Genomic DNA, 24552 nt, shown 5'->3' with positions numbered 1-24552 from the left:
CCAGGGGAGGGAACTTTCTCATTCATGATGAGTCACTGGTCAGTGTGAGGGCTTTTGTTCTAGGTTGCTGGCCTTTGGTTTCCTGTACATCTGCTTTCCTTGGAATGTCCTTTTGTTCCAATAAGAGTGACTTCATATTCCTACATTTAATCATAACTACTCATTGCAATGTGCTACAACCTAATCACAGGTAACAACCCAATCCACACATTCCCCCGATCATTTTGACACCAAGCACGGCATGTCCATCTTGCTCCGCTCCAACAATACACATACATGATTTTATACTCCATTGTATAATTTAAAACCTTATAATGTCTAGTGCTTGACATGTTTAATTTATGTGTGGTATGAAATATGTGTTGAATATATATGAATATATATTTGTGGCGTGTCTGTGTGAGTTCATATGTATCGCTGTGCTCGCTGCTCGTATTCGCAAGCATAGCGACTTATAATGTGTGGAGTTTGTATGTTTTCTGTATGTAATATTTTTGACTTCGACAACACCCGGTACCAGTGATCCTGTGACCGTTTTGAGGAGCTGCATGAGGCTGCTGCTTGCTTATGCAGAGGAAGGAGCCCTTAATGCAGCTGAGCCCACTCTGATGTAGCTCCGCCCCCCGCTATGGCGCCGGTGCTACTAATAAGTTTTATACTGGCAATGCCTCCACAGGCTGTGTAGCCTCACATAAATGCTTGGTACAACACCCCTCCAGGCAGTCTCATGCAGGGGCACCCCCAGGAGGGACCCGTATGCCTCACCCACTCTTTTGCCACACAATGAACCGGGGGGGCCCCGGTTTGTACTCACCACGATGATCACCTTCAGGCTCTGCTAGGGGTGTGCGGCAAGCTGCGTCAGCTTACGTGCAGTGCCCTGCTGAACAAACAGCCCCTCAGGACAGTGGTCCTGCAGTGGAGAAGCGGCTCTGCACCTCATGAGGCCGGTAACAGTCTCCCCCCTAACTCCTACGGCGCAGGTATGCTGTTGCCCAAACAGCATACTGAAATAAGTAAAAGTTTAAATGAAATTGAAGAAAAAACTCTGGAGCTTGCTGAGTGTGCATCCTCTCCTGAGGGCACTTTTTTCTAAACAGCCTGTGGGAGGGGGCATAGAGGGGAGGAGCCAGGATACCCAGTTGAAGAAATTTAAAGTGCACTGGCTCCTTTGGACCTGTCTATACCCATCATACTAAATCTGTCCCCAATATCCCTTATGGATGCTAGAGAAAGGTTAAATGCACAATTAACCCACAAAGAGCTCTTCCAGGGAGACACAGAGAATATGGAACCAGCACTCGGCGCCCGTATCGCTAATGCCAAGTTTAGTAGGGTCGCAGACTAAGGGGGTCATTCCGACCCGATCGCATGCTGCACTTCTTCACAGCCATGCGATCGGGTCAGAACTGTGCATGCACGGCGGAAGCATTGCGCAGGTGCGTCGTTGCTGTTGCCGGGCAGCGACACCGTGTACAAAGAAAGCGGTTGCAGCTGCAATGGCAAGAAGATTGACAGGAGGAAGGCATCCCATGGCATCAACTGACCGGTTTCCGGGAGTGGTTCGGCGAACGCAGGCGTGTCCAGGCGTTTGGAGGGCGGATGTCTCACGTCAATTCCGGGACCTGCATCGCTGAAATTATCGCACCAGGTAAGTATGTCTAGGGCTAGTCTTGTTTTACACAAAACTTTTAGCATAGCAGGGCTGCACAAGCGATCGCAGCACTGTTATGCAGAAATCCACTAGGCGGCGTCTAGTTGATCGCACGGGCAGCAAAAAGTTGCTACGTGCGATCAACTCGGAATGACCCCCCAAGTACCTAGATTAGGGACTTAGTACACTACTAATCGCTCCCCCCCCTGCTATGACCCCCTGGTACCGCTGAGGTAATCTGGAATCTCTCCGGAGGAGCTGCGCATCCCTGACAGTCAGCGTCTGTGTCAGCTGCAGTAGGGAAAATGGCGCTTGTGAGCTGCTGGATCCGCTCATAGTGAAGCCTCGCCCCTTCAATGGCGCTCTGTCTTCTGTGCATAAAATAGAGACAGTCTCCTTTTATGGCTTTGTTGCCAGTCTGGGTACTGTGTCCGCTGTAATGTACAGTCAGGAGACGCAGTCTGCCCCGTTTAGAAGCCATGCGTCTCTGTATCCTGTTGCCCCCCCCACCTCCATGTCCCACGAAGCAGGCAGGCTGGTGCCATCCAGTCCTGCCTGAAAATAAACTTATAAAACAAATGCAGAAAACTCTTTAGGAGCTTCCAGAGATGTGACCGGCTCCTCCGGGCACATTTTCTAAACCGAGTCTGGTAGGAGGGGCATAGAGGGAGGAGCCAGCACACCTAGTGAAACTTTTATAGTGCCCATGGCTCCTAGTGGACCAGTCTATACCCCACAGTATTAAATGGATTTCCAGTATCCCCTAGAACGTAAGAGAAAAGTTGTTTCCAGTGTACCACACACAGGTGATACTATAGTTCCCTGTGTATGACACACACAGGTGATACTATGGTTCTCAGTGTACCACACACCGGGGATAACCTGTGATACTCTGGAGTTTATTAATCCAGTAGAGCCAGTAATGAGAATCTCTGATTTTCTGTGACTGTTTAGGTGGTTTTTAAAATATATTTTCCAACCCCATATGCTTTAGTGTTGGCTTTAATAATATTTCCACTTGAACAACCACTGGCAAAAATCAGATTCTGATAGATTTCCACTTGGTAAACAAACTCTTATATGTACTACAATACAAGGCCCTATAACGGCTGCGCTCCTCTTGCAGCTCCCTCTGTTGCTAGGACTGGGAGCTACAGTGCATAATGGGACTGCAGTACACGTTGTAAAAATGAACACTACTGCAAGATCATAGGGCCAGATTAACAATGGGGCAGATGGAGTTACAGCTCCCGGCCTCCACAAAAATAGGCCTATCATCATCATCATCACAGCATGCTGATCACCAGACGGCCACAAACCATAAGTATTATATTGTATTTCTATTTTCCACACAAAATGTTGCAATTTTTTTACTTTTACATAGTTAGGGAGACATTGGGGCTGATAGTGTACGGAGTATACATGTCTACCTGGGACTGGCCGTACCCACACAGCACCGGTCACACCCCCTCTACTTCTCATGATAGGCCCTTGAACACTTTTAGCCCAAGGCCCAAGAAGTCCTTAACCACTAAATTGACATGATCAGAGCACATGCGACCGCAGCGCCCCACTGTGTCCCCCCAGTTTTTGATGAGGAGATCCGTTCTGCAGATGTGCATAATATAATATTTAAAAAAATAAAAAATTTTAAACTTTAAAAAAACAACAACATTTAAAAACAACAATTTTATGAAAGGTTTTGAAGGGAAAAATGGTTAGTTAGGTGGTTAATCCAGCCCAGGAGAGCATATAAAGTAAAGCCTGCCTGTAGAGGTGAAAGTGTAGCTCCACCCACCCCAGCACAGTATGTGGCATCAAGTTAAGGTTTTGAACCATGTCTTGCAACTGAAATATTACACTGCATTCAGTAGAATAGTATTAAAGAAACATACAGAAAATATACAATAGAAAAATAAAAGTGGATTTAATTGGTCACAGAAAGCTTACATTAACATTCGTAAACTGGTTTTATTTGGCCTTTATAACTCTCTTAGTTAATTCACTGCGCATGTTACACCAATTCTGAAAGGAACTCCTTAGCCTTTTAGCTCGGTATTATCTATATATTTTATAATGTTTCACCAATTTAGTTACTGCTGTAGTATGTGATGACATTTTAACAATTCAACATGCAGCTCTCTTGCAATGAAACTACACTTCCCAGCATGACATGCCAAAAGTTTGCTATTCGGGCATGTTGAATACCCCTGCTATATAGTAATCCATTCATGGCTCACTAACCTCACAACCTGCACGCTAAGCTGTCCTGCTAGCACCGATCATATGTACGTACAGTAACGTTGCATGGAACATATGCCTGTTTTTGTCCATTAAAATCATATTAACAATTGAAACATAAATAATTAGTTTACTCACTTATTGATACTGCACATGTGTATGTTTTTTCCACTGGATAAAACTTCTCTCATTATTTTAGATAACTTTTTTTTTTTTTTTTTTAGAAAACAATGCATGTATAACAATTTATTAACATAAAAATCATCAATATATACAGAAAGCTGTAAAAATGAAAATAATAAATTACTAACGCCCACATATACAAATATTCCTTTGGTGCTGAATCTCGAGCATTGGATTTTATCCGCCACACAAGCTCTGTACGTCCACGTTCTAGATCGCAAGATATCAAGCTCCTTCATCAGAGAAACATTTTTAGACTTGTCATCTAGACATAGTGGCGGCTACATACAGTATATGCGTTACATCAGTATTCAGAAGGCAGCAGCCAATTTAATAAGAACTAGTGACATTACTAAGGCACAAAGGGGGTAATTCAGACCTGATCGCTCGCTAGCAGTTTTTTGCAGCGCTGCGATCAGATAGTCGCTGCCTATAGGGGAGTGTATTTTAGCTGTGCAAATGTGCGAACGCATGTGCAGCTGAGCACTACAAAAAGATCTGGCAGTTTCTGACTAGCCCAGGACTTACTCATCCGCTGCCATCACTTCAGCCTGTCCGGGACCGGAATTTACGTCAGACACCCGCCCTGCAAACGCTTGGACACACCTGCATTTTTCCAACCACTCCCAGAAAACTGTCAGTTGACACCCAAAAATGCCTTCTTTCCGTCAAACTTCTTGCGATCGGCTGTGCGAATGGATTCTTCGTAAAACCCATCGCACAGCAACGATCCGCTTTGTACCCGAGCAATGCGCCTGCGCATTGCGGAGCATACGCAGTTCTGACCTGATCGCAGCGCTGCAAAAAACACTAGCGAGAGATCAGGTCTGAATTACCCCCCGATAGCCCAAAAATAATGGTCTCAGATGTGTAATGAGAGAGCTTTATTACCATCACAATCATATAATCTGGGGTACACACCTATACAACCATCGGCCCATTCTCCTGATATCGGGTGAACAGCAGCTGATTGTATAGGTGCGTATGCAGTCCTGATGCAGGGACGTTAGCCGATAAACGGCTTATACCCCTCCTGCAACGGATGGGATCAGGAGGTCACATCTTATGTGCTGCACATCCGACCTCCCGATCCCCATAGAGGAGCCGCCTCTCTTTTGCTTCCAGCTCTGCTGCTGCCTCTCACAGGGGGGTGACGCTGGGTACACTGCTTGGTTGATCGGGAACGTTTTTTATCCCGGTTAGCTGAGGATCAGAAATGTGTGTACCTCTCTTGAGTCATTACTTTACAGTGTTCATGAATACTGGCCAGTATACTCGTTGTCTTTTATTTACCCCTTTCTATATACGCTCCCTATTGTCATCTTTGTTTTATTAATCACGGTACTCTGTACATTCAGCCATCCACGCGTAAGAAGGGAGTCCGTAATGGCTCTGGTAGTATGGTGATTCCACGCGTAAGAAGGGAGTCAGTAAATGGCTCTGGTAGTATGGTGATTGCAAGGCAGGTCTGTCGTTCTGCTCTGCTACACCTTCTTCTTTGGTTGTTTGCTCAGGAACTGACTATGTATGAAATTAGTAAGTTTTCTTTCTGACAGGACAAGAGCAGCTAAAGAGAGGAAGAGACAGAAGGCTCCGACCACGATGTGAGCCAGACGGGACGGCCAGCCCATGTCACAACACAGCATCATCTGTAAAAAGAATAGTGACATTGTTAATCCAAGCATTAGGATACTTCTAGGAACTCTGGAACGTCACTGAAGTGTCACACATACAGGGGGAATATACCACACTTCCTGTGCAGCCTGTGGTCTCCCAGCGTAGGGCCAACATTGAAATAAATCATTCAGGTGAACAGACATCCGGGGTACTGCAACCCTTGAACTTGATCGGCCAGAGACTTACATTAAAAAGAGAGCAGGGCTCATATAGCTGTATTGCAAAAAGCTAACCCGGATGTCTGTTCTCCTTAATAAAAATACCTCATCTGCAGAGTCAATTAAAAAGACCTACAATTTCACATGCGTGCTCTGCTACTGTATACTGTACATTTCCTGGGTATTATAAAATGCTCTCTAGTCTTACTGTATATTGTGGCATTTTTTTAAATCTAGTATTCCTTTGCATATAACAAATCGGTAATGCACAGAAGTGTCCTCAAACACTATTGCTGCAGTCACACCAAACATCCCTTCTTGGCGCGCCAGGTCCTGTGAGACGCGACTGCACTGATTAATTAGATATGCGACACTTGTATATCTGTGAGCGGCCGAATCTCTGAATCTGTATACGAAGTGCTACTATGCAACTGCTGCAGATTTCTTCCACTCCAAATTCCTTTGGGCTTTATATATAAATCCAGACTCAGTCGCACAAATATACAAGTGTCATATAGCAAATCAATCAGTGCAGTCTCGTAAAGCTGTTTTGTCGCATTTTATTGCATTTAAGAGCCACAATCGAGAGGAAAAGATGCTCCACTGCTCACCTGCACCTGCTGGATGGCGTATTGAGGCTAGGTGGATGAGGACACATCCGTATTGAGTGTATGAATAGAATTAAGCTCCTACCAGGGACGTGCAGTCAGGGGAGGCAGTGCCTCCCCTGTCATAATGATTAAAATAATATAAAGAAGATATTTATAACACAGTCTGTTATAAATATCTTTTTTTATTATTTTAATAATCCCCCCCCCCCTGTGGCTGCGTGTGAGGCAGCGGGAGAGGTGCCTCCCGCTGCTAACACTAAAAGTCCGGGCAGCGGGGGGCGGGCAGGGGGCGGGGCGCAGCAATGGGCTGTGAAAGCCCATTGAAAATGAATGGGGAAGCGGCACCTATACTGGTGCCGCAATGACAGGGGCGTGCGATGAATGCACGCCCCTGTCAGTGCCCCAGATGTGATTGGCCCAGCGGATCCAGTGCTGGATCCGCTGTCCAATCACCCCCTTCCCGGCTGCAGCAGGCGCCGTGGGCTGTGTGGGCGCCCGCTGCAGCCAGCACCGCTACTATGGGAGAGACGTCATGAGTCATGACGTCTCTCCCATAGTACAGCAGAGACGAGCCGGCGGACGGAGACGGAGTTCAGCGCTGCAGGAGCGGTAAGTGTGTGTGTGTGTGTTTTTTTTATTTTTTTTGTGTGTTTGTGTTGGGGGCAGCAACAGGGGCACAACAACAAGGGGCACAGCAACAGGGGCACCGCAACTGGGGGGCACAACAACAAGGGGCACAGCAACTGGGGGGCACAACAACAAGGGGCACAGCAACTGGGGGGCACAACAAGGGGCACAGCAACAAGGGGCACAACAACAACGGGGGCACAACAACAACAGGGGCACAACAACTGGGGGGCACAACAAGGGGCACAGCAACAGGGGCACAACTATAAGGGGCACAGCAAAAGGGGCACAACTATAAGGGGCACCACAACTATAAGGGGCACAGCAAAAGGGGCACAACTATAAGGGGCACAGCAACTGGGGGGCACAACTACAAGGGGCACAGCAACTGGGGGCACAGCAACTGGGGGGCACAACTACAAGGGGCACAGCAACTGGGTGGCACAGCAAGGGGCACAACAAGGGGCACAACTATAAGGGGCACAGCAACAGGGGGCACAACTACAAGGGGCACAGCAACTGGGGGCACAACTACAAGGGGCACAGCAACTGGGGGCACAACTACAAGGGGCACAGCAACAGGGGCACAACTATAAGGGGCACAGCAACAGGGGCAGAGCAAAATGGGCACAACTATAAGGGACACAACTACAAGGGGCACAGCAACTGGGGGCACAACTACAAGGGGCACAGCAACTGGGGGCACAACTACAAGGGGCACAACTACAAGGGGCACAGCAACTGGGGGGCTCAACTTCAAGGGGCACAGCAACTGAGGGGCTCAACTACAAGGGGCACAGCAACTGGGGGGCTCAACTACAAGGGGCACAGCAACTGGGGGGCTCAACTACAAGGGGCACAGCAACTGGGGGGCTCAACTACAGGGGGCACAGCAACTGGGGGCACAATTACAGGGGTCACAGCTACTGGGGGCAAAGCTACAGGGGGCACAGCTACTGGGGGCACAGCTATTGGGGGCAAAGCTACAAGGGGCACAGCGACTGGGGGCACAGCGACTGGGGGCACAGCTACAGGGGCCACAGCGACTGGGGGCACAGCTACAGGGGCCACAGCTACAGGGGCCACAACTACTGGGGGCACAGCCACAAGGAGCAAAGCTACAGGGGGCACAGCTACAAGGGGCACAGCGACTGGGGGCACAACTACAGGGGTCACAACTACTCGGGGCACTGCTACTGGGGGCACTGCTACTAGGCTCACAACTATTGGGGGAGCCTGCTCCATCATCCCAGCTAGCAGCAGCACTCTCCCCTGTCTGTGCCAACGTCCTCCCGCGTCAGCGAGTGTATAATATTCATTAATTTCTCTCTCTCCTCCTGTGGATTACTTTGTTTGTAAGTATAATTTTCATTTTTACAGGTACCGGCCCTATTGGATTCTACTGGACAAGTGGACGTGACCGGCGTGGGATGTAGGTAAGTAATCTCCCTCTCATTTTTACAGGAACCACCTATTGGATTCTACATGGACAAGTGGACGTGACCGGCGTGGGATGTAGGTAAGTATGTGTGAGTGTGTAAGTGTGTTTTAATAAATTTTTACTTTCACGGTGTGTGTGTTGTGTTTTTATTTGGGTATTTTTTGTTGTTGTAGAACTACAGGTACCAGCGGGCCCGTTATTTCCCCGCATGCTGGCACTTGAGGTTCTCCAAGTACCAGCAAGCGGGGGAGGCTTGCTGGGCCTTGTAGTTCCACAACAAAAAACAATATTCTTTTTTATACACACTTATGGCTATCAGCCCAGCACCCACCGCCCAGGGGTGCTGGGGACAGCCTCGAGCTTCACCCCTGGCCCTTGGGTGCCTGGAGGGGGGGGACCTCTTGATTTAAGGGGTCCCCAGTCCTCCAGGGAACCCCGGCCAGGGGTGACTAGTTGCGGGGGTAATGCCACGGCCGCAGGGACCTACATAAATGTGTCCCCCGGCTGTGGCATTATGTCCCTGGCTAGTGGAGCCCGGTGCTGGTTTTAAAAATACGGGGGGACCCCTACATCTTTTGTCCCTCGTATTTTTGGAACCAGGACCGGTCTAAGAGCCCGGTGCTGGCTGTCTAAATACGGGGAACCCCTGTCCAATTTTTTCCCAGTAGTTAAACAACCAGGACCGGCTCAAAGAGCCCGAGGCTGGTTATACTTAGGAAGGGGGACCTCACACTTTTTTTTTTTTACATTTTTTAACCCATTCAGACCCTTCTCCATTAAGTTAATGGAAGCCCTGGACAACAAAATTGCATTCATGTCCTCCTCCCACTCCCTTCCCAAACACTAATTTTTATTTTTTTTCTAGAAAAATGTACAATATATTACAAGTATGATGAGCAGGCAGGCAGCGGGCATTGGCGGCATCGGACTGAGGTGCAAATTAGTGGCGGAGGGCTGGGTCAGTTGATGGTGGGCGAGTTTGTAAGCCATTGGCGGTGGCAGCAGGCATCGGCTCAGTGGCAGTAGCGGGCATTGGCTTGGCGGCGGTAGGGGTCATCGGCAGGATTCGGCGGACATTATGGCTGTAGTGCCTCACCAGCCTCTGACCTCACCGCACGCCACTGGCTCCTACCCAGCCTTGCAGGATGTTACAGGCAAGAAACATTGCATATTTCTTTAAAGATAAGCAATATTTTGGTTGCTGTAATGGCTGGCAATGCTTGCAGCTGTACATTGCGATGAACCAAATTTAGGCCAAACAGAGTTCTTTCCTTGAACATGTTCCCAGGACAAAGGCATGACTTGTTCTCTATATTGTCTTCACGAACCCTGGTCTATGATACACATTTGAAGGTCTAGTTTAATATTTATCCATGATACTAATTACATTCTAAGGGGCTTATTTAGCTAGCTGCAGACATTTATGAGCAAAAATGAGCGATGTCTATTGCAAAAAACATCTCCAACAAACACATCACACGGGTACAATGTGACCTCGTACTTAATAGAATCAGCCTCTAAGACAGTGTTCACACAAATCACTTTTGTACATTTTAGGCCTCATTTAGATGTGGTTGCTGTTGCTATTTTTTGCTGTCCACAATTGTGAGTGCTGAAACACCAGCACCATCATCACTGACCGGGTCCTCACGCAGATTCTGAGCACCTCTGAAGATGCACAGGCTGATCAGCTATCCTGGGACGCAGAGGTCTCTCCAGTAGCAAGTGAGATCACAACATCTTATTTATGCATGCCCTGTAAATGCCGTCTGAACGGCCGTGACACGCCTGCAGTTATCCAACCACTCCACGTTACCACTGTGAATAATCCCTCGTTACGAGCACTATAGTAATTCGCTGCGCGTATGCAATGCAGCTCATACACATGTGCAGTAAGAAAGCATCAACTTCCGTACTTCAGCTGCTTTGTGTCCACATGTGAATGAGGCCCATTATGCTGACCCCAACTGCTCCGTATTCAACACATCTAAACGGTGTTAATTGCCCTGCATTATTATTCAAATATTTTTTACAACGCTCCAAGGGGACATCCGTATCACATAGTCACACTGAAGAAAACACACCATAGTTGCAGTATCAGATAACACAACAATCTATTTGCACAGGTCTGACGTGTGTTGTCCCAGAATTCTATGTCCCAAATCAGTGGTGTACCACAGGTGGCCCTACAATCCTTCACTTGCTGCGTCCATCTACTTCCTGATTTGTGATCATATTTGTTTGTTATAGATTGTAGCACTCGTTTAACAGACCTGCTGATATGTTATTACAGATAGGTGCCTCTTCACTTGCTTAAATGTATTTATTAACCTCGTTACTGAGATGCAGAGTAATATGCTGCCCTTTGTAGGTTAGGGGGCTGCACAGTTGGCCCCACAAAATGCATCAAGTTGACATCACTGTTCTTAACTGTACTCATCAATTTTGAGAATATAATAAATGTAAATCCAGCCAGCTGGCCTTAGTGCTTTCCGCTATGGAGAGAGCCATAGAACAGGACAGCATGATCTGTCCTAATAACACACAGCTGTTGATGAAAAATAAAATATGGAGTTTAAATCCCCCATCTTTTATTTCTTCCTTCTTATGTCTCATTTATTATCTATTTTATAGTCAACACGCTGACAAATCTAAACGAATCATGTTCACCTTTCGTATAAATTTTGATCACATTTAACATTTTGATTTGTGCCTAGTGACAAGTTTGTACCAGTTAAGGAAACATGTTTGCCTAGTGAGTGACTGCCCTATATCTTTGTATACAACTACAATATAAAAGGAATAATAAAATAAAAGATCACAATGCAAACATAAAAACTATTGAGAGAAAATAAAAAAAAAAGGTTTGTTACCTCCGAGTACCCAGTCACTGCAACACTGACAGCCAGAACACAGAGAACTGCCGAGGATGGGACAAGTCCGGAGAGTGGTCGGTAAGGGCTCTCCTTGTAATATCTCCTAATGTAGAGGAGACTGTGAGTAATCCGCATGCCCATATTGAAGCAGTTTGCCAGGATGAATCCAATACTACCCAACCAAAGAGTCATGTAGTAGGAGAGGCAGAGAAAACTCAGCGAGAGACCCAACATGACATAGTTAAACCTGGTAATGGAGTAATAGAGAGCATGAGACAGGCAGAAACGGAAACTAGGAGTAGCAAATAACATTACAGTTTTGTCTAGAAGATAACCCTTACATAAAAGAACCATTGGATTCTATTACAACTATTCCACCTGTATTGCTGCAGTATCATGAAGTAGGCTGGTCATTCGTTACACCCTGCGCTGGACACAAAGTGACAAGAGTGCTAAGTGCACCCAGTTCCTTCATATCAATATGACGGTTATGGATCAATGAGTCAACCTAAAAAAGGCAGACAGTGTCTAGGTCGACCCCAAAAGGTCGACATGGTAAAAAAGGTTGACACGGAAAAGATCAACACTGGAAAAAGTTGACATGAGTTTGTTGTTTTAAAAAAAAAATTGGTATAGCTTTCGCCGTAAAAGAACCGGGAACCCCAATTAATGCACTGCTCACCATGCTGCGGGCAAGGTACCCTGCTGCGCTTGGCACAGGTTACTATTTACAATCGTAGTCCACGTGGATGGTAAAGTATGAAAAACTTGAATGAAAAATAAATAAAATTTAAAAAAATGTATGTTGACTTTTTCATGTGTCGACCACTGCCATTGTCAACCTTTTGACAATGCCGACCTAATACATGTCACCCAATATGGTCAACCTATTGACTGTCGACCTATTATCCGGATACCCAATATGAAGGGGTTCGGCTGACACAGTGCTAAGAGTTTGTGACAATTTTAAACAAATCAGTTGCAACTAAAATGTGATCTGACTTTCACCTAGGCAGCATTACAGTAACAGATGGAGATACTATTGTGAAATAACACGCAATAATTGTATGGTTTCTATGTTAACTAAATATGTAGATTCAGCATTCGCTGTACAATAGAATAATATACCACTCTTTACATTTATCAATTTAGCCAACGAGATCTCAACCAAACATTTCCTGAACTGGATAATAAAATATACATTCCTTCACAGAACTGCGCAACTTGTTCTAGTCATTATTTATTATTATTTATTAACAGTTTCTTATATAGCGCAGCAAATTCCGTTGCGCTTTACAATTGGATACAATGATAAAACAAAACTGGGTAATAAACAAACAAACAGTCATAGAGGTAGGAAGGCCCTGCTCGCAAGCTTACAATCTATAGGGAAATAGGCATTGATACACAAGGAAAGGCATTATCTATTGCATATTTGTCCACCGGATTGCAAAGGTTCTAGATGGGTTGCATGATATCATATCACAGCAATGATGAACCATGGTCAGAAAGAAGGGACAGTAAAGAAAGAGAAAATATGTAGAGGATATGTGTGGACTGTACAGTGGGGATATAGGGGGTCATTCCGAGTTGATCGCTCGCTAGCAGTTTTTAGCAGCCGTGCAAATGCATAGTCGCCGCCCACGGGGGAGTGCATTTTCGCTTTGCAGGAGTGCGAACGCCTGTGCAGCAGAGTGCCTGCAAACACATTTTGTGCAAAACAAGACGAGCCCTGTAGTTACTTATCCTGTGCGATGATTGCTGCGACGAACGACACGGTAATGACGTCAGATACCCGCCCAGCAAACGCCCGGCCACGCCTGCGTTTTTCCAAACACTCCCAGAAAACGGTCAGTTGCCACCCAGAAACTCCCACTTCCTGTCAATCTCCTTGCATTTGGCTGTGCGATTGGAATCGTCGCTAGAACCAGTGCAAAACCACAAAGGACTTCGTACCCGTATGACGCGCGTGCGCATCGCGGTGCATACGTATGCGCATATTAGCCGTTTTTTTCAGTGATCGCTACGCACCGAACAACGGCAGCTAGCGATCAACTCGGAATGACCCCCATAATCGGATAGGAAAACTTATGAAGGTTGAGTGAGCGGTTCTGGAATGGGATAAGCTAGTCTGAAGAGGTGAGTTTTCAGGGAACGTTTGAAGGTTTGGAGACTAGGGGAGAGTCTTATTGTCCATGGTAGGGCATTCCACAGAGTGGGTGCAGCCCGAAGAAAGTCCTGCAATCGTGCATGGGAGCAAGTAATGAATGTGGGTGAGAGACGTAGATCTTGTGAAGAGCGGAGAGGTCGGGTTGGGAGATATTTTGAGATGAGCGAAGAGATGTACATTGGTGTAGTTTGGTTAATGGCCTTATGTGTGAGTAAAAGTATTTTATATTGAATACGGTAGAATACAGGCAACCAATGGAGGGATTGACAGCGTGGATCTGCAGACGATGAACATCTGGCAAGGAAGATTACCCTCGCAGCTGCATTCAGAATGGATTGTATTGGTGTGAGTCTCTTTTTGGTAAGACCAGTAAGAAGACTATTGCAATAATCAAATAGTCATGACACTAAACGTCAACTGTGTAAAAGTCAAGCCTTTGGTTTGCTTATTCCAGAATGTGAGCTTCCGTCCGACTCTTTCTGCTGTAGGGTGAGCTTGTGTGTTTAAGGGGTCTAGGCCTTGGAGAGAGATAAAGTACCATCTAACCAGCTCCTAACTGCCATGTTACAGACTGTGTTTAAAACATGACAGGAGCTGGTATGTTCTCTCTCTCTACTTTATCTCTCTCCAATGCTTAGTAAATAGACCCTTTAAACACCCAAGCCCATCCTACAGCACAAAGAGAAGAAATCTCACATTCTGGAATAAGCAAATCAAAGACTTGTCTTTTACACAGTTGACCCTTAGGAGCAGATGTTTTAAGCCTGGAGAAGTGATAAACCAGTGATAAGTGGAAGGTGATAATGAACCAGCCAATCAGCTTCTAACTATTAATAATCATACTGGAGCTGATTGGCTGGTGCGTTATCACTTTGCACTTATCACTGCTTTATCACTTCTCCAGGCTTAATACATCTGCCCCTATGTGTCATGACCAGAAGTAGAACAAGTTACAGCAGCTCTGTGAAGGAATGTACATTTTATTTTCCAATAGACAGACCCCTAAGACCTGCTTTGTAATGCATGACCCATATCTGGAAACTGACATGTAAAGCTTTAGCTCTTCGACACAATCCACTGTAAAAATTCCCACTACAATTAAGAACTCCTTGTTTCTACAATGACTTTGAGCAGATCGGCTATGAAGCCTATAAAGCCACCATAAACCATGAGCTGTGGATTTTAAATGGCAGTGGGAGTTTCCGTTGAATTTAAGTTCTTTTGTTCTAACGCAGAATTTAATTTTCTGCAAACAAGTTTCTCTACTAAATTCCATATTCCTCTAAGCTTTAAGATGATCCTGGTGGTTTTTTGGTGAGCTTGAGACAGGCAGCTGTATGTCTCGTAGAGAACAGTGCTTTGCTCAATGCACACTACCCTTTTCCAGAACTTTACTTGGGGGAAATTGTGACTTCCCGAAGTATTGTATTCCTTACTCCTGGAGTGGGAAGTGGTATAGAAGAGTTGACTGTCTAGACAGACAGTTAGTAGGTCAACACCATATGGTACAAAAGGTTGACAGTGGTTAAGGTCGACAGAGTTAAAAGGTCAACAAGACACAAAAAATGGTTGACTTGGTTTTTTGGCCACATCTTGTATATTTCATGTTAAGTGACCACCATCAGTAGAAAAGTGTACCCTCACGGGCTCACTTCAATCGTCACGCTTCAGGCAAGGTTACTATTCCCAGTCGTAGTCCACGTGGATAGTAAATCAAGCATATGTTGGGAAAACATGTGAAAAACCCAAAACACATGTCGGCCATTGTCATGTTGAACTTTTGGGCCAAATGTAATAGAGAGAGTTTCAGAAAGTAAGATTTGGTAAGGTTTTTCAGGTTGATTTTGCTGTGTAAATGATTGCCACTCACTTTTTGAAACTCTCACTCTATTACATTTGGCCCTTTGTACCTGTCGACCATATAGTGTCGACCGGTTGACTGTCTAACTAGACAGTGAAGGTCTATCCTCCAGACACCCTGGAGTGATATTTGACAGATACACAGGGGAAATGTAATTGTGGGTTTTGCCTGCTGTTCTCGGATACTATAAAAAGAAGAAAATTTCCAGCGCTTTTCTTTGTATGAACCCAATAATTTTTTTTTGTTATAAACAGATTTGTAAATATATTTCTTTTATTATCATAAATTATAAACACTTTTTCAGATAAAACAGTTTAACTTTATGCTTGTGATCACAAGAAAGTATTTGTTTAAATAATTTGTAAAAATACCGGTACATCTATTTAACTCACATAGACAATACATATACACACACAAACATTTAGACACATGTATCTATTCTTGGTAATTGTTTCTGATTTAGAGGGAGTTGACACACTTTGTAGCGGTTTACTCTTCTCCCCTATCTTATTAAGGATGTTTCCAGCTTCCAATTGTTAATTAGTTGGGACCATTATTGCTGGTTTCTTTGATTTGATGTTAATGTATTTTATTTGTAGTCTATTAAAGACCAAGTTCGGGAAGACGTCCCGTGATAATGCTGGTGTCAGTTCAAAGTCTCAAATGTCATTCCGCAATGCAAAATATCTTAGTCTGCCGGCAGACTTTTCTTCCGCTTACCGCGTCCTCAATCATTGTAGAGAACACTGATCGCCGCCGAGCCCGCAGATCCCCGCCTGACGCCGGACACCGAAATCAGGGAGCCCAGGACCAAGGAGGAGGACGCGGTAAGCGGAAGAAAAGTCTGCCAGCAGACTAAGATATTTTGCATTGCGGAATGACATTTGAGACTTTGAACTGACACCAGCATTATCACGGGACGTCTTCCCGAACTTGGTCTTTAATAGACTACAAATAAAATACATTAACATCAAATCAAAGAAACCAGCAATAATGGTCCCAACTAATTAACAATTGGAAGCTGGAAACATCCTTAATAAGATAGGGGAGAAGAGTAAACCGCTACAAAGTGTGTCAACTCCCTCTAAATCAGAAACAATTACCAAGAATAGATACATGTGTCTAAATGTTTGTGTGTGTATATGTATTGTCTATGTGAGTTAAATAGATGTACCGGTATTTTTACAAATTATTTAAACAAATACTTTCTTGTGATCACAAGCATAAAGTTAAACTGTTTTATCTGAAAAAGTGTTTATAATTTATGATAATAAAAGAAATATATTTACAAATCTGCTTATAACAAAATTTTTTTATTGGGTTCATACAAAGAAAAGCGCTGGAAATTTTCTTCTTTTTATAGTGCACAAACTGTTTAGGGGAAGGAGTACCCCTGACAACCCTATATTTCCAATAGCAGCTACTTTGTATCAAACATCTAGGAAGAGTTGAGCGCAGCTTGCCACCATCCAAACTTTTCTGTTCTCTGATACTGCCTGATAAAGACCACAAAATCTTCAGCACTTGCATTAACACTGGCAACTCTTTTTCTGAGATCCTAAAAATTGCAGACAACTTTTTTATCTTTATGATAAAATATTAAAAACACAAATCAGTGATATTTTTCTTATTAAATCAGGTTCTCTTGTAGATCTACTAACGAGAGCAATACATATTGGGGGTCATTCTGATCCGTTCGCACGCAGCGGTTTGTCGCTGCGGTGCGGACGGGTCTGGAATACACATGCGCGTCGTTGCCCGTTACGACGCGGATTACGAAGAAAGCGGTCGCAGCGGCGGCCGCAAGAAGACTGACAGAAAGAAGGCGTTCCTGGGCGTCACCAGACTGCTGGCGGACGTTTTCGGGGAGTGGTGGAGAAAACGCAGGCGTGGTCAGAAGAACGGAGGGCGGATGTCTGACGTCAAAGCCGGGACCTGCATCGCTGGAGCCGTCGCACAGGGTAAGTAGGTCTAGGGCTAGTCTTCTTTTACACAAAACTCGTTCGCAGCCCTGCTAAGCTAAAATACACTCCCCCATAGGCGTGGACTAGTTGATCGCACCAGCTGCAAAAAGTTGCTGGATGCGATCAACTCGGAATGACCACAATTATTCTCATTCACAAATCTTCTTTTAACACTCTACTGCGTTTATGCAGGGACTAACCCATATTGATGAGGACTGCACCGATTCCCTTAGGATTACTGAAAGATTCTGCTGACTCCAGAACATAAATTGTATATTGCGATTAAGCAATTAGGGAGAGGGGTGCCAGACGCATTAAATTATTTATTACGAGATTGTAGATGAGTGTTACTGTGCTGTCTGGTGGAGTAGGATCCCAGAAAATTACAGGGTTTGTTAAAAAGCCTTTGCATTCAGCTACATGTAAACTGTACACAGAGTCCTCAATGCACCCACCTGTCTACTTCCTCCTTACTCATTGCAGCAAAGGTGAAACACTCTGTGACTCCATTGATGGCGAGCAGAAGTACATACAGGCAGTAGCTGCGCAGAAGGACAGGACCTGGAAAATAACACAGTCAGCTGGTAGAGCAAGATGACAACTAAATACATAACGCAATCTAGTACAGAAGGCTGGATTCAGGGGTGGCCGCTAATCCTGGTGCAATGGCGTCTATTTACGCAGTGCAACTGCAAATTTCTGCTAATGCAGCAGTGGATGGAATTCAGACAGAGACACCCATTCACTGCTTTTCTAATCTGCCACTTTGTGTAAAAAGTTGCACCACTGCCACGACAGTCGCAAATCCATCGCACCATAGGTTATTCAAAATGCCCTGTGGTTCATCTGATCATGGGTGTTGAAAACACTGCAACTCCAAAAAAAGTTGCAGTGACTGAATGGGACACGTAAATAGTCATAACAGAAGTCACGTTTTCTGAAACAAGTTTTTTCTAATCATATTGTTATGTTGAACTAGACAAAAACTCTCCCTATACATTTTTTATTAGTGATTTTAGGCATGATGTTACAAACAATAAGCATTGCAGTTGTAAAGCATTACAATAACATTGAAGGTATTAAGGAGACCAGATTCCAATTCACAGAAAGCAGGAAACATTTAGGTAACCTAGGGTATAGAATTATAAGTATGAAACTAAAGTGAAAGTTCCTTAATATCTACCCCTGCTGCAGCAGGTCCTGTCTGAGAGGCAGAGGCCATGGGTCCTCTGAGATCATTTCTTGTAGTTCTGGGTACCAAGTTCTTCTTGGCCAATCCGGAACGATGAGTATAGTTCTTACTCCTCTCTTTCTTACTATCCTCAGTACCTTGGGTATGAGAGGAAGAGGAGGGAACACATAAACCGACTGGTACACCCACGGTGTCACTAGTGCGTCCACAGCTATCGCCTGAGGGTCCCGTGACCTGGCGCAATATTTTTTTAGCTTTTTGTTGAGGCGGGACGCCATCATGTCCACCTGTGGCAATTCCCAACGATTTACAATCTGTGTGAAGACTTCTTGATGAAGTCCCCACTCTCCCGGGTGGAGGTCGTGCCTGCTGTGAGGAAGTCTGCTTCCCAGTTGTCCACTCCCGGAATGAACACTGCTGACAGTGCTAGCACGTGATTCTCCGCCCTTCGAAGAATCCTTGTGGCTTCTGCCATTGCCATCCTGCTTCTCGTGCCGCCCTGGCGGTTTACATGGGCGACCGCCGTGATGTTGTCTGACTGAATCAGTACTGATTGGTTTTGAAGCAGGGGCTCTGCTTGAATCAGGGCGTTGTAGATGGCCCTTAGTTCCAGTATATTTATGTGTAGAGAAGTCTCCAGACTTGACCACTGTCCTTGGAAGTTTCTTCCCTGAGTGACTGCCCCCCATCCTCGGAGGCTTGCATCCGTGGTCACCAGGACCCAGTCCTGTATGCCGAACCTGCGTCCCTCGAGAAGATGAGCACTCTGCAGCCACCACAGCAGAGACACCCTGGCCCTTGGGGACAGGGTGATCAACCGATGCATCTGAAGATGCGATCCGGACCATTTGTCCAACAGATCCCACTGAAAGATCCTTGCATGGAACCTGCCGAAGGGAATTGCTTCGTAAGAAGCCACCATCTTTCCCAGGACTCGCGTGCAGTGATGCACCGACACCTGTTTTGATTTCAGGAGGTCCCTGACCAGAGATGACAATTCCTGGGCCTTCTCCTCCGGGAGAAACACCTTCTTCTGTACTGTGTCCAGAATCATTCCCAGGAAAAGCAGACGCATCGTAGGAATCAGCTGCGACTTTGGGATATTCAGAATCCAGCCGTGCTGTTGCAACACTTCCTGAGAGAGTGCTACGCTGACCAACAACTGCTCTTTGGACCTCGCCTTTATGAGGAGATCGTCCAAGTACGGGATAATTATAACTCCCTTTCTTCGAAGGAGTATCATCATTTCGGCCATTACCTTGGTAAATATTCTCGGAGCCGTGGAGAGACCAAACGGCAACGTCTGGAATTGGTAATGACAGTTCTGTACCACAAACCTGAGGTACTCCTGGTGAGGTGGGTAAATGGGGACATGCAAGTAAGCATCCTTGATGTCCAGCGACACCATAAAATCCCCCTCTTCCAGGCTTGCAATAACCGCCCTGAACGATTCCATTTTGAACTTGAACTTCTTTATATAAGTGTTCAAGGATTTTAAATTTAGAATTGGTCTCACCGAACCGTCCATTGTGGAATAGTAACCCCTTCCCTGTTGAAGGAGGGGGACCTTGATTATCACCTGCTGGAGGTACAGCTTGTGAATTGCCGCCAGTACTATCTCCCTTTCCCTGGGAGGAGCTGGCAAGGCTGATTTGAGGTAACGGCGAGGGGGAGTCGCCTCGAACTCCAGCTTGTATCCCTGAGATACAATTTGTACAGCCCAGAGATCCACTTGTGAGCGAACCCACTGGTTGCTGAAGTTTCGGAGACGCGCCCCCACCGCACCTGGCTCCGCCAGTGGAGCCCCAACGTCATGCGGTGGACTTAGTGGAAGCAGGGGAGGATTTTTGTTCCTGGGAACTGGCTGCCTGGTGCAGCTTCTTTCCTCTACCCCTGCCTCTGGCCAGAAAGGATGCGCCTCTGACCCGCTTGCCTTTCTGAGGCCGAAAGGACTGCATTTGATAATACGGTGCTTTCTTAGGCTGTGAGGGAACCGGAGGTAAAAAAGTCGACTTCCCAGCTGTTGCTGTGGATACGAGGTCCGAGAGACCGTCCCCAAACAATTCCTCACCCTTATAAGGCAAAACCTCCATGTGTTTTTTAGAATCAGCATCACCTGTCCACTGCCGAGTCCATAATACTCTCCTGGCAGAAACGGACATTGCATTAATTCTAGATGCCAGCAGGCAAATGTCCCTCTGGGCATCCCGCATATATAAGACGACGTCTTTTATATGTTCCATGGTTAGCAAAATAGTATCCCTGTCGAGGGAATCAATGTTGTCTGACAGGGTATCAGTCCATGCTGCTGCAGCACTACACATCCAGGCTGAAGCAATAGCAGGTCTCAGTAGAGTACCAGAGTGTGTATACACAGACTTCAGGATAGCTTCCTGCTTTCTATCCGCAGGCTCCTTTAGGGCGGCCGTATCCTGAGACGGCAGTGCCACCCTTTTAGATAAGCGCGTGAGCGCCTTGTCCACCCTAGGGGATGTTTCCCAACGTAACCTATCCGTTGGCGGGAAAGGGTACGTCATCAGTAACCTCTTAGAAATCACTAGTTTCTTATCAGGGGAACCACGCTTCTTCACACAAATCATTTAATTCATCAGATGGGGGAAAAGTCACTGGCTGCTTTTTCTCCCCAAACATAATACCCCTCTTGGTGGTAACCGGGTTAACGTCAGAAATGTGCAATACATCTTTCATTGCAGTAATCATGCATCGGATGGCCTTTGTAGACTGTACATTTGTCTCATCCTCATCTACACTGGAGGAGTCAGACTCCGTGTCGACATCTGTGTCTACCATCTGAGCCAGAGGGCTTTTATGAGCCCCTGACGGCCTCGGAGTCGCCTGGGCAGACGCGGACTGAGACCCCGGCTGTCCCAAGGCTGCTGCGTCATCGAACTTTTTATGTAAGGAGTTGACACTGTCGGTTAAGACCTTCCACATATCCATCCAATCAGGTGTCGGCCCCGTCGGGGGCGACACCACACTAATCTGCCCCTGCTCCGCCTCCACGTAACCCTCCTCATCAAACCTGTCGACACAGCCGTACCGACACACCGCACACACACAGGGAATGCTCTGACTGAGGACAGGACCCCACAAAGTCCTTTGGGGAGACAGAGAGAGAGAGTATGCCAGCACACACCACAGCGCTATATAACACAGGGATGTACACTATAATAAGTGATTTTTCCCAATAGCTGCTTACTTATCTTATTTGCGCCTAAATTTTAGTGCCCCCCCTCTCTTTTTTACCCTTTTTGTATCCAGATACTGCAGGTGAGAACCTGGGGAGCTGCTTCCAGCGGAGCTGTGAAGGGAAAATGGCGCTGGTGTGCTGAGGAAGAAGGCCCCGCCCCCTCAGCGGCGGGCTTCTGTCCCGCGTTTTGTGTGACTTAATGGCGGGGGTTTGCACACATATACAGTGCCAAACTGTATTATGTGTATAATTTGTGCCAAAAGGTATTATAATTGCTGCCCAGGGCGCCCCCCCCCCCCCCCCCCCAGCGCCCTGCACCCTACAGTGACCGGAATGTGTGGTGTGCTGTGGGAGCAATGGCGCACAGCTGCAGTGCTGTGCGCTACCTTAATGAAGACAGGAGTCTTCAGCCGCCGTTTTCGTCGTTCTCTTCTGTCTCTGCAAGGGGGACGGCGGCGCGGCTCCGGACGATCGAGGTCAGGCCCTGTGTTCGAACCCTCTGGAGCTAATGGTGTCCAGTAGCCTAAGAAGCACAAGCTAGCTGCAAGCAGGTAGGTTTGCTTCTCTCCCCTCAGTCCCACGTAGCAGTGAGTCTGTTGCCAGCAGATCTCACTGAAAATAAAAAACCTAACAAATACTTTCTTTTCTAGCAAGCTCAGGAGAGCCCACTAGGTGCATCCAGCTCTGGCCGGGCACAGATTCTAACTGAGGTCTGGAGGAGGGGCATAGAGGGAGGAGCCAGTGCACACCAGATAGTACCTAATCTTTCTTTTAGAGTGCTCTGTCTCCTGCGGAGCCCGTCTATTCCCCATGGTCCTTACGGAGTTCCCAGCATCCACTAGGACGTCAGAGAAATAGGTTGGAGTAAAACCCCTGTCCCCTTTGTGATGGAGGTACTGGGACAATCACACCTGACTGCAGTAATTTTTGGACTGCTTCTTGCAGGGCATTGGCCTTCGACTCTATACGAGACGGGCTGGTGCATAAAAATCTTTGAGGAGGTTGCCTCCTGAATGGGAACCCATACCCGTGAGATACCACCTTCTGCACCCAAGCATCTGTTGTCGACTGTTGCCATATGTGTGCAAAATGAAGGAGTCGGCCCCCAACCCTGGAGGCCTCCAGGCAGAGGCCCGTCTCTTCAGGCTGATGGTTTCTGTTCAGGCCTGGCCGATCTATTGGACTGGGGTTGCTTAGACTCCTCTTTAGCTTTCGCTTTGCCTTGCAATCGAAATGGCCGACACTTTGAACCCTTAGACTTAGGGTTATAACTAACCGGAAATCTGACCTTCTTTGATTCAGCTTCAGATTCTAGAATATCAGACAACTGTTTTCCAAACAATATATTACCAATGAAAGGCAATGCTTCCAATTTTTCTTGGATTCAGCATCTGCTTTCCAAGTACGTAGCCAAACTGCTCTACGAGCGGCTACTGTCAAGGCTGAAGCTTTAGAAGCAATCGTACCCATATCAATTGCTGCTTCTTCCAAATATTGGGCAGCTTGTCTTAAACGGCTTAAATGATACTCTTGCTCCCTATTAGGAGGAGAGAGGCCATTCTCTAGTTCCTCTATCCATTCACCCATTGCCTTTGCTATCCAGGCCGAAGCCAAAGCAGGTCTTATCACTGCTCCTGAGAGAGAAAATATATTTTTCAAGAAGCTATCTACCCTTCTGTCTGTGACATCATTTAGTGAGGTAGATGACAGTGGTAAAGCAGATTTATGCACAAGTCGCAGTACATGTGCATCTACTTTCGGAGGAACTTCTTTTTTCGAACAATCCGCAGCTGGAAATGGATAATAAGAATCCCACTTTTTTGGAATCTTATACTTTTTACTGGGCGTCGCCCAGGATTCATCCATCATTTCTGTCAGATCCTCTGACACTGGGAATTCAGTTTTAACTGTCTTTGTTCGTTTAAACACAGGTGCTTTAGATTTTGACACTGATTTGGCTGATTCCTCCAAAGAGAGAACAGCCTTCATAGCATCAATAAGTTCAGCTACATCCTCTGAACTACAACTCTGCGACTGATCATCATACGGAGTATTTGAATATACTGTATCATCATCTGTTGTATCATCTTGTGTAGTCTGCCACACAGATGCATCTGTCTTAGTCTTACCTGTCCCTTGGTTACTTGTAGAGGTTACTGGAACCAAGCCGTAGGAAGGGAGCTGCATGCATGGGTTAATAGTGTAACCTATCCCCTGGGGTGGTACTGCCCGGAGTTAACCTGTCCGCTATTGAAGACAAAGTATTTGCGAGCATACGCCATGGTGGCTCTGCTGGTTGTTGAACCAATTCCTGTTTTTTACTTTGCTGAAAAGCAAAACAGTTCGCACACAACCCCTCATAAGTGACCAACTGGCCTATACCACCTTTACAAGATAAACATGTTAGGGATGTAGGAGTGCCTGATAAATTCTCGTCACTTTTGCCACTCACAGACATGGTAATATTCTGTTTATGACTACACAATTTGTGACTGAAAATCACCTATATATAGATATATAGAAGTGAGATCAATCTGACCACAACTGTGCACCTGAATTGAGGTTCAGAACAGGGCTGACGACATAAAAAAGTCAGCACACATACTAGCAGTCAGTCACATGTTAAAGCATTAAACATTGTCATAGGAGAATACAACCACCATAACAACTTACAAGTAAGTAGGAA

The 24552-nt window shown here is 46.0% G+C and overlaps 1 protein-coding gene across 1 annotated transcript in view; it reads right to left on the bottom strand.

The window, feature by feature from the left end:
* Nucleotides 1-3557: 3557 nt before the first annotated feature.
* RFT1 (RFT1 homolog) overlaps nt 3558-24552 on the bottom strand; it is an 87348-nt gene continuing 66353 nt past the window's right edge. Inside the window, exons 11-13 of the mRNA XM_063940692.1 lie at nt 17919-18024; nt 11466-11715; nt 3558-5727 (exon numbers count right to left, since the gene is read on the bottom strand). Coding sequence (XP_063796762.1) covers nt 5563-5727; nt 11466-11715; nt 17919-18024 — 521 coding nt within the window. The 3' untranslated portion in view covers nt 3558-5562. The remainder of the gene's footprint in view (nt 5728-11465; nt 11716-17918; nt 18025-24552) is intronic.

This window comes from Pseudophryne corroboree, chromosome 9, assembly GCF_028390025.1.
Source record: "Pseudophryne corroboree isolate aPseCor3 chromosome 9, aPseCor3.hap2, whole genome shotgun sequence".
Classification (NCBI taxonomy): domain Eukaryota; kingdom Metazoa; phylum Chordata; class Amphibia; order Anura; family Myobatrachidae; genus Pseudophryne; species Pseudophryne corroboree.
The sequence above is the reverse complement of the archived record's forward strand: the minus strand, read 5'-3'. Positions and strand labels throughout refer to the sequence as shown.